This window comes from Cottoperca gobio, chromosome 9, assembly GCF_900634415.1.
Source record: "Cottoperca gobio chromosome 9, fCotGob3.1, whole genome shotgun sequence".
Lineage (NCBI taxonomy): Eukaryota > Metazoa > Chordata > Actinopteri > Perciformes > Bovichtidae > Cottoperca > Cottoperca gobio.
This window is the reverse complement of record NC_041363.1, coordinates 15,066,181-15,077,772: the sequence shown is the minus strand read 5'-3', so window position 1 is coordinate 15,077,772 and position 11,592 is coordinate 15,066,181. Positions and strand designations below refer to the sequence as shown.

At 38.5% G+C, this 11,592-nt stretch overlaps 1 protein-coding gene across 1 annotated transcript in view; it reads right to left on the bottom strand.

The window, feature by feature from the left end:
• Positions 1 to 6,778: 6,778 nt before the first annotated feature.
• ipo11 (importin 11) overlaps positions 6,779 to 11,592 on the bottom strand; it is a 109,236-nt gene continuing 104,422 nt past the window's right edge. Inside the window, 1 exon segment of the mRNA XM_029439353.1 lies at positions 6,779 to 8,727. Coding sequence (XP_029295213.1) covers positions 8,563 to 8,727 — 165 coding nt within the window. The 3' untranslated portion in view covers positions 6,779 to 8,562.

Below are 11,592 nucleotides of genomic sequence, written 5' to 3'. Positions count from 1 at the left end.
TGACATGTTTGATTTTTTTTTTGATGTAATGATGAAGATGATCATTTGTTATTGTGTGTTATGAAGGGTCTTGATATATAATAAAACCTTGTATGACAACGATTGAAGCATTTTCTTCCCCTTCAAAGCGCTCACACATATAGTTTTTAACAATATGTACGACATATATTTTGATATTTTCACATGCCTCATACTCACTTCAGTAGTGTGTGAAACACATGTTTGGTAACTTTAAAGTCAACTGATAGGATAAAGACTTGTTAACACTAATGAAGACTGACTACTTCCTCAATATCTAATTCAGTGTAGGGAAAGCTGTGTGATGAAACACACTATTCTTGACAATATATTTGAACCTGCAAGTTTGTGGTTTGTAATGAAATAAGAAAACATCCCTTAAGGCATCACTAGAAACTATTTTATTATTTTATATGCTGTTTGCAAACAGTTCCAATAAGATCCCTACTTATATAAAAACTTTTCTATTTCCACTACTTTAGATTGAGAAATATAAACATATTTCTCATTCAAAATAAACCAAACTTTTAAGTGCAACAGTGAATATTTCAAGAAATTTGCCAAGACAAAATACAGTCTAAAATTTCCTGATTTATATAAAAGAATATTTTTACACAAAATAATATCATAGGACTAGAAATATGATAGAGCTTGTCAACTTAAAGTGTTAGATATTTGAGAGTTTTTGATACTAAATGCTCCAGACGTAATACTTTAGTTGACACTAAAAGCGTACTGAGGGTTGACATGCGGCCCGCGGCATCAACCAAAGAAGTGCTGAGTCATATTCCTAAAATATTCCTGATGATAAAATGTAAAAAATATGGCAGTAATCAGATTGGGCTATTCGTCTACACTATACGAGCAGGAGACAGAAACAGACGACCTCATTACCAGAGAGAAACACCTGTCTCACCTGTCTGATTAGTATTTGTTGCAGCATAATACAAACTGTAATACTCTGTCTCTTTACCTTTTAGCAAATATTTATTTGCATTAGGTTATGCTGACATACCGCTGAAGGTAGGTGCAAAGAACAAGTTGTATGACAGCATTGTTTCCCTTGTAATGGTGGTGATATATGAAAGCATTTACTGCTTCTGCTGGCCATTTGGATCAGTGTCAAATACTTGCTGAAGAGCCCTCAAGAACTTCGATTTTACATAAGTAAGTGCATAAAAGTAGGACTGCATTAGTGATTATTTTTATTGCAGATTAATCTGCCAAACATTTCCTCAATCAATCAATTAAACTGTTTTTCTATTAAATGTAAAAAAAGAAAGTGATTATAGGAATTCCTAAAGCTCACATGACGTCTTCAACATGCTTGTTTTGTCCGACCAACACCCAATTATATTCAGTGTGTTATCACATAAGACAAAGGAACCAGGGAATATTAAGTATATATGCTTGACAAATGACAATATGAAAATATTTTTTATATCCATCATTTAATTATAAGTCTTTGATGTTGTAAAACATAACCTTTTCCCAGCCTTTTTGTGTAATGTTAATGTGGCAACTTAATTCTAATCCTTTTTATTAACGTTGAGTAACACCTGGCTTTGTCTGTCAACATTACAAACACACACAAACACACACAAACACCACATGGCGCCATTTATGTGAATAGCAGGATAATCTGTCTCATCTGTCAGTGCAGTCTGAATAGAGTGAGAATGCTTTTTATTTTCCTGCATAGAAGTCTCACTTACCCTCCTAAACTCATTAGTGGACCATTTTAACGTTCAACGCTTCAATCAGTGGACTTTGTACCGTTCTATCAATCTGCAACACAAAAGAAAATGAGTAAGATGTACGGTTGTATGCCACACAGGAACATTCGTGCTTGAATACGCGTGTGACACATACACCTTCTTGAAATGGACTCTGTATACTATATGACCACGTAATGATTGCACATGCTTGGAACCTCATGTTTTAATTACAGGCTGCCAGAGGCAGGCAAGAGCTGCCACTTCTAATCAGAATCAATGCACAGAGACTAATAGGAACTCACCCACACGCTGTCACTGATACTTCCAGATTTAAAAGCCTTCACACAATCAGAATGACAAGTAACTGTCAAAGGATAAATGAAGGACATATTCAAGTATACTTAAAGGCATGATTAGAAGGATTTTCAAAAGAAACAGATTTTTTTATATAGAATAATACAACAATAATCCCTCTCAATCATTATTTATGACCCGCTAAAAGTGAGTCTGTATCTACAGAGACCCTACCTTCTGTCTGCATTGTCTCTTTTCTTTTAATTTAGTTAGGTTTGGGATGTTTCTGGGAGTTTCTCTGCCCTTTCAGCTGTCACTCTTCAGCCTCTTCTTCCCCGGGGCTCTGTTCTGCAAAACTGCATTCTTAATTACGTTTTTAGGGAAAAATATTTTCTCCCAGATTACGGTCGAGTTAGTGCCAAACTACATGGTTATGTGTGGCAAAAAGATTGTGGTTTAAAAGTAAAAAAATGTTTGTTTAAGTTACAGACTTAAATACAATAAAAGTCATCGTTGACTTTTGCTCTCCAATGAGACAGAAACACTGATCTCCTTATTGAAAGTCTAGCGTTTAAGTCAACTATCCACTTCAGTTTCTAGAGTGACTAGAATCATATTTCTGATACGTCAAAAACAAACATTATCTGGGACAAAATACGTTTACATCAAAACGTGCCGGTCAGTTGCATGGGAGCGTAATATTTAGGAGACCAGGCTAGACACAAATACTATGCCCATTAGCTGAAGATCGCTAATCGACAACTCTTGTACAAAAGCTTTTATACAGGTATGATCTGTACGGCATTTTATTAGTTATTTTTCATGACGTTCCCACATGAGAATGTCCTATCTTAGCCTGGAAGGCTCAAAGAAAAGATTTTTAGTGACTTTGAGAGATATCTGATGTTTTGTCTATACGTGCCAGAAGTGTCAGGTATCAATGTGGGTGAACTTGCTGATGCTACTCCCTGACTAGGGGTTAAAGGGACAGACATTGCCACAGATGTCTGAGGGAAAGACAACAGATATCTTAACAGTCTGCAGTGGTTTAACAACTGTCAAGGGCACACTATGAATTGCAGTTCAGTGCGTAGAGATATCACCAATATTTGGGTACAAGTGGACTGCATTGACACAACAGGATGGTTACATTGATGTATTGTATCTACGATAAAAGAGTGGCAAGCTTCTTCATATACTTCATTCATTCATTTGGATAGAAAATAATCAAGAACTCAACTTGAAAACTACTGTTTCGTTCACAAACCTTGACATTTTAGCTGGTGGTGTGATGGATAGAGACATCTCAGGTTTCAGAAAAAAGTAGGAAAAGAATAGTTCAACAGTTTAGGAATGACTTTCTCGCCAATAGTTAAAAGAGATTACATTATTACATTTAGCTGACACTTTTGTCCAAAGCAACTTACAATAAGCGCAAACAATCATGAGGATACAACTTCGAACAGCAAGAACAAGTACCCCAAGTGCATTAGTTTCAAATAGGTGAAATCATTTTAATTGCAGAACAATAGCTTCAATAAGCCAAACCGATGTAAGTGCAGCAAACAGAAACAATAGAATAAAAACTCAACCATTAGCTTCAAATAAGACAAACCAATGAAAGTGCTACATTGTTTTTTCTTGGCCTAGGTGCAGTCGAAACAGGTGAGTTTTCAGTCTGCGACGGAAGGTGTGAAGACTTTCTGCTGACCTGATGTCAATGGGGAGTATGTGGTATCCACTCGCAGTGAGGCAGTAACGAGCCGATTGGCCGATGCAGAGAGAAGTGAGCGAGCTAGGGTGTATGGTTTGACCATGGCCTGGATGTAGGAATGGCCTGATCCATTCACAGCACGGTAGGCCAGCACCAGAGTCTTGAGGCAGATTTGGGCAGCTACTGGTAACCAGTGAAGGGAGCGGAGGAGCGGTGTAGTGTGGGAGAACTTGGGAAGGTTAAAGACCAGTCAGGCTGCTGCATTCTGGATGAGCTGTAGAGGTCGAATGGCACATGCAGGTAGTCCAGCCAGGAGGGAATTGCAGTAGTCAAGGCGTGAGATGACAAGAGCCTGGACAAGAACCTGCGTTGCCTTCTGGGTCAGTAGGGGACGTATCCTCCTGATGTTGTAAAGAGTGTGTCTGCTGTTGCAGTGATGCTGGCACTGAAGGACAGTTGGTCGTCCAGTGTCACACCTAGAATCGGGGAAACAACCAAATAATATTTACACTTTGCAAAGTCATCCCCCGGGCCGCATGTTTGACACCCCTGTCTTAGCACAAAGACTAGAAACTGCTAGCCTGGCTCTCTTCAGGTGACAAAATCTGCCTACCAGCCCCTCGAGCTCAACAACTAACGCTGTATATCTCAATTGTTTAATCCATCCAAAAACAAAGTTTAAAAAAAACCTTTTCGACAGACAGACCAGCAGTTCCCCCTCGTTTGCAGTCTTTATGCTAAGGTAAGCTAACTGGCTCTAGCTTCATATTTATTATGGTATCAATCTTCTCATATTACTTCGGGCAAGAAAGCAAATGTGTCTATTCCAAACTGTCAAACTATTCTTTTAAATGCTAGTTTTGCCAGCTTCATTACAACATAGTGTACACTATATGTGTTACTACTACCCCCTTGAAGCTCTCGTTTTAGGGAGCAACTCCAAACCAAGGGTGACTGGAGACTTATGGGCAAGAACCTGGAAAAATATGTTTATTTTGTTTTTGATATTTTACTTTGCGCATGCAGAAAATGTTAAAAACACTTCATCCTGGCAAATGTATTGACAAACATCTATGAATGCAACTGCATAAATGAGAAAATAAACAATCACCCAAAGTTTTGGGTACAGTTTTCAGAACACGCTGATGATGTAATGATAATCTTTGAAGTGGGGAACTAATCCAATGAAGAGTACAAACTATAGATTAGAGTTAATCCTCCTGCTCATACATTCCACAGGATAATTAACACAAAGCCTCGCCGATAGTCTACCTGTGGCTCTTATGTCTCTAAAGGACTACACTGGTAGTATGTGCACTCAGAATGAGGATGACACGGTGGGAGAAGAAAGATCCCTTGGATTAATACTGTACTGTTGAGGAGGAAGAAAAAGCAGGGTGGGAAGTGAAGAACCCTTCGTTTCATTGCACTCTATAAGCCACTCAAGCATCCAGTCGCCAGAAGTACATTTATCTTTTAGCATTTAAGAGAAATGGGTCGATGCTGGACACTGCTGCCTTGGTTTTCTTGTCCTTTCGCAGCCTGTGGCTTAACTTACAAGACAAGTTTCATTTTATGCAAACGCATACTATATATATATTGGCTTTGTAGAGTCCATAGTTACTGAGCACTGCTAGTGCGACGGCTACAAACGTAACCATTAAAAATAAATAAAAAATATCTCCCACTTGTTATTTACTGCAAAATGTGCTGACTATTGCAGCATTCACAGATTTCCCTGAGAGCAATACAATGTATGGAGCAAGCAATACTGCTCTTTTGTTCTGGAGGTTTAAAAAAACTAATTGGTCTTTTGTTGAATATTATACATTAAGTTGAACTGTGTAAGAGTTGCTTATGGTATTAGCGAAGGAAAGTTCCTGAAGAAATGGACAATATATTTGTTGGAAATAAACTAAGATCGTCCACCAGGTTGGTTGGTCAGTCCATCACTTTGTTCTAGATTGAAATGTCTCGGCAACTCTTGAATGTATTGCCATTAGATTTTGTACTAGCATGCATGGTCCTCGTGTGTCCAATTACGTTGTGGATCCCCTGACTTTTCCTCTAGTGCCACCATGAGTTTGACGTTTATGGTTTACAATTTGAAGCCTAAATGTCCACAGAGAACTGTAGAATAAAATTTAGTACACACATTCATGTCCCCCACAGGATGAACTGTAATCACTTTGTCTATCACCTTAACCTTTAATCTAGCAGCATCATGAGGTACATTTTGTATTTCTGCCTTGTATTTTGGTTTCTAATCACATTCCTATCAGCCTCAGCGAAACATCTTGTTAATGTCGTTATGTATTAGCAGTGCTGAAAGAACCACTGTGCCTTACAGCAGCGGTCCCCAACTTATTTGCACCACGGACCGGTTTCATGCAAGACAATTGTTCTACGGACCGGGGGAGCAGGCAGAACAAAACACACAATAAAGTGCAAACCATCATTACAAATATAATGTAAATGTAAATATTCCATTTTTCAAAATAAAATACCCTGCAGACTAATGTAAATAAAATGTTTACAACACACAAAAAAAAAACTGTTATTCTTTCTGTGCGGCCCGGTACTAAATGATCCACGGCCTGGTGCCTTACAGAACCACTGGCATGGCTGCAGACTCTAGTCTTCTCTATACTCAATCAATTCATTTCCCTCCCTTTGTGTGGGAAGCTATTTGTCCTATTACTTCTCTATGGTTATTTCCCTGTTTTCCTCGCTTGCACGTCAGGTATAGCACATGCACAGCAGACTGTGTGTACCGTGATTTTGTTCTTTTAGAGACGCTTCACCTTCACACTGCGATGAAAGTTTAGTCCAGGGGAACAGTCCGTCTTCAAGTCCTTCAGTCAGTTATTAAACTTCATTTAGTGCCAGTGCAATGGTGGTCTAATTTGTTTGAAATAAACACACTGTTAAAAAAAAAAAGTGAACGGCAGTATCAAGGACTCAAGGATTTGGTGTTTTCAGTTACACGCATCATCACATTAGTAATTGAAATAACCAGACCAATATTTTTGGCTAATTACTGCATTTTATTGAATGCTTTTGAAAAAGCAACAAGGATTATTTCCCATCAAACCAAACCAAATTGTTAACCCAAAAACATCTCTCTCCTGTACTTTGTGTCACGTTCTTAACTTCATAATTGTGGTCGTCAACAGAACATTACTACAGAAATCAGCTACTGCTTAACTAGTTGGGAAATGAACATTGATTGTAAGAAAGGTCTTTAGAGAAGCATAAAGCCCGTAATTCTGACTGCTACTCAACTATCAGTGTCAAGGAAGCTAGGAGGATTATCTCCTTCTCAGGAAGGTTTACCAACCTAGTGAGAGCAAATAAAACAATATTAATCCATAAATTGCAGAACAATAGATTATGAAGGGTGACCCAGTCATTTTCCCCCTCAAATTTCAAGTTACAATATATTTTTTGAACCCATTTCAGATTCTGTGTGAATGTCCACGCGCCACTTGTGTAAATGTATTAATTCAAGAACTTTGGTGCCAATATTCAGTCTTTTTTTTTTCTTTCTTCTTCTTCTTCTTCTTTATAATATAGGTTTGTCAAACTTATGAGAAAACCTACAGGAAAAAAACATTTTTTTTGTCAAATCAAAAGTATCAAAGCTTCATCTCTACCGCAAAAAAAAAATAAAAAAAATAAAAATCATAATTTATCGGTCAAATCATACCACAACCACTTAGGTCATACATCAAATTATTTCAAAAATAAATAGTAAAGACACAACCTAATATGTTTGCAGTCAGTCAGTATTTTGTACAAGTTAGCATTGAGAAATGAAATATGGCAACAGTTCAAGATGAGGGTCTTTATGCAACTAAAGCCTAATCTGAACAATCCTGTTGCACTGCTCCGAGGCTTTTTACCACTGTGTTGAAGTACAAGGATGCGACGAGATGCTCCATTGATGACAAAGATGAAAACAGGTGAAACAGTTTTGGTTATTAAAGTGCTCTGACACACCATCAATTAGCAGCAGTATGTATATACATAAAAATGGGGCTCAGCACTCTAAATTAATCATTTAAAAATCACCCATTTTAGTCAAAACTAAATTCTCTCTAAACCAACTCAAAAAGAAAGAAAAACACTTGAGCTCTCTCAGTAGTTACTTCCACTTGACCTCTAGGTATGACTTTTTTTTCAAACGTAAGAGAAATGAACACAAAGTAAAAACAAACTAAAATGTAAAATATCATCATGCAGAATATCAGCCATACTTCACATACATACAAAATTACATTTCTTCTTTTCTCTGTTTGAAGAATAGATTCTGTAAACACTGCTTTAGGTCCTTTAGGTATTGTGTATCCACATTTCTGCTACAATCTGTATGTTTCTCCATAGAAAATAGTCCAAGCCTCCAGCTCTGCCACCTGCAGGTGATTTTTTCCCGTATTCTCCTCCAACCCAACTTTTATACCATCCGTCACATTTTCTACCCGGTCCACCTTCAAAACCACAGAAAGAGAATAAACTAGAATAATTGAGTGGAAGCGCTAGTGTGGGGATGTTTTTATGTTGGTGATGTTTTACCCCATATTGAGACAAAGAGGATGTAAAGGAATCCAGATAACAGAGAAAGGGACGCTGGGTGTTAGCGGAGGACAGTGGACAAGGCTAGGTCTGAATATAGATAAGGCATAGCATGGGTAGAGGTTGGATTAGGAGTCCACACGCCGGCAGATTAACCTTTCTGGTACACTTTCAAAAAATGTGGAAGAGGGTAGCATTAGGCAAAGATGTTTGTGATCGGTAGTAAAGGATTGTAGATGTGATTCAGAGGCCTTGGAGGAACTCCTGGAGCTGCCTGACGAGCTCTGTGTCCACGGTCTCCATCAAGACCCCGAAGCCCTGGTCCCCCATCATGGCCTGCTGCGCCTTCAGCTTCTCGTAGACAAACTGCTGGAGAGAGACGCTGTGCACCGGGTCCTCCAGGGCCAACTGTCGTGGGATAAAGAAAATGGAAAGATTACAGTTAGGGTGACGCCCGAGGAAGACTTTCTGAGTTATAAGGATATTACATTTACTCACAGTAAATTAACTGCTCATATTCTTTCTCACACACCGTTAAACATACAGCATACTACTTTCAGAATCTATTCAACGTGTCATTCGTGGTACTGCACACTGAATTTCAAATGGAAAAAATTGTTTTTGTAAACAGACATCATTTTGTGAGAAGAAATGCTGCATATTGCATTCAAGCTTTATTTATTCTCCAGTCTCCTCCTCTCCCGAGTAAAAACAGGAAGGTTGAATATTTTGGCAGGATTTAAAGGTTTGATTCTTCTTGTATACGTCTACACTGTTGAAGCAGATCTGGATTTTGGGGATTTCCTTTCCGCTCTCATTCTTTGTTGCAGATTTGCTCAAGTTGGAACATTTTGTAGGGAAGCCTGGTCTTGGCAGGGGCAGTACGGGCTTTCACATGATTGTTCTGTCGGTCTGTGTTCCCGGTTTGATTTCCGAGGTGATAAAAGCTTAGGTGTGCTCTCTCTACCATGCTTCACAGTGTGGATAAGATGCCAAGCTTCTATCAAACCTAGCACTTTGCATTACAGCTGAAGAGTTATTCTCGTTTCAGCAGGGAACAGGATTGTTCGCCTCACGCCGTCAGTCTTTCACACCATTTTTTGCAAACTCTGGTGTGCTGTCAAGTGGAGTTTCTTTCTAGTTAAATTAACCATTCACGCTGCGCTCCACTGCTGTCATCCTAGTAAGATCTCACATTTAATACAGGTAGGTCAACTGACATTAGGGTAAGTAGATACTGACAACCGTGTTGAACTTCTTCACATTCCTGGATGATAAAGGTCTACTCTGTGAACAAGGAGTAAGGAGAATTAAAACTACACTGATTTTAAAAACAATCTTTTGGTGACGTGTGCTTTGTGGTCTATGAATGTACAAAGTCTTAATGTGCACTATAGAATCTGGAACTACACACTGAATTTCCATTAAGCAAGGTTCTTGGCTTTGCATAATATAAACAAGATAAACCCAAGGCCTATTCCCAGTAAATGACTGAAACAAACATGTAAATCCAAGTCCATATAGAGGCGCTCTATCTGAGCACTAATCGGGGCATTTGCTACAGTTACATTATTAACAAATGATATAATTAATATAAATAATCAAGACTGCCTAACAAAATGGTAAATCCACAAATGTAATCCATTTCTGCTCAGGTTGGCTTCACAAAGTACCTGCAAAAACTATTGAAATTCACACTTGTGACACCTTCACACCGTTTTAGAGTAACTTTCGACAAAAGGGGGAGGAAAAAGCAACTCAGACACTTTGACATATACAAGTACATCTCACACAAACCTCACACTAGAGAAAATTATTCAGTATATGCAGCCACTGGTATTTATCTTACGCAGACGACAGCACTGGAAAAGTAATCCTTGACAATAAGAAAGAAGGCAAAGTTGGATGGCTGACTCGAGCAGACACATTTCTCACATCATTTATTTCCTAATGTAACGCAACGGCAAACAAGGAAAACAAAACACCAAAGAAAAGTTTGAAAGCCTGCAAATTAGAGGGATACAAGTACTGTGAACATCATTCCACAAATAAAAACCTATACCTATATACAGTACGGCACACTTTCTTTGTTTTACAAAAACAATTAAAAAGGTAATAGTATGTTAATTTTCCCCTCACAAATCACCAGGCGCGTTTAAAGTTATATTTGTGTGACCTGTATGCTTGAAGCGTGACTCTGGCTCTCTCACCTGCTTCGATTCCCCCACAGATTAATTATTGTTAATATGTGATTATGTTGCTGTGTACAACACAAACTCCCCCAGTGACTTAATCTTCTTTATAATCTATCATACACAAATGTGACATTTGGGCAGAGCCTGGCCACTCTTACTCACGCAGTCTCACAAGAGCTCCACAAACCCCAAAGAAAAAAAAAAACCTTGGGTCCTTTAAGAAGCAGAATATTGTAATGGGAACTCTCGGTCTCTAGCCAATCACTGGAGAGAATATACTTGTCATGCTAATTAGTACTTTGTCATTACTGTGCAATGACACTAGTGATGAGTGGCTGTTGGAGAGGGGCTTAATGGAAAAGCTGTCATCTAACCTGCACAATTACTTTCAGCAGAAGGACCTGCTGGATGTGTGTGTGTGTGTGTGTGTGTGTGTGTGTGTGTGTGTGTGTGTGTGTGTGTGTGTATGACTTGATCCTCTATTGTCTTGTAAGTGTGTCTCTGTGGAACCATGATACAAACAACTCTGATGTGTGAGAGCCAAATATCAAGGTCTTTGTAAGCATTTCTTAATTACTATGATCTAATCCAACTGGGGAAAACATTAATTATGCACATCTGAATAAATCCCAATAAATATCAGATATTAGCTCTGGTTTAATGGGATAAAAAGGCAATTACAAGTCTGCTGCAAGAATGGTGCATACTAATTGTTTTTATTAAAACAAAGAGATATAAAAATCTTCTAGGAGTGTTTGAAGACGTTGTGTAAATTCAAATGTTTGATACAAGATAAAGATTGAACAGATGAAGACCCCCGTTAAACAGAGAGACGGCAGAATGAAAACAGGATGTTGTGAATAGACATGAGCTTAAAGGCAGATGGTTTTAGATAGCCGACAACAGAGCCCTGAGATGAAGAGCAATACGCTGAGAACACCTGCTGTGCTGAGGCTCTGCACACAAAACAGAATTTATACAGTAAGAGTGGAAGCTACTATTAAGAACAATGAGCATAAACCATTGTCATCCCATGGGGGGGGAAAACAAAGGCAAGAGATGTGAAGACGAGAGAAGA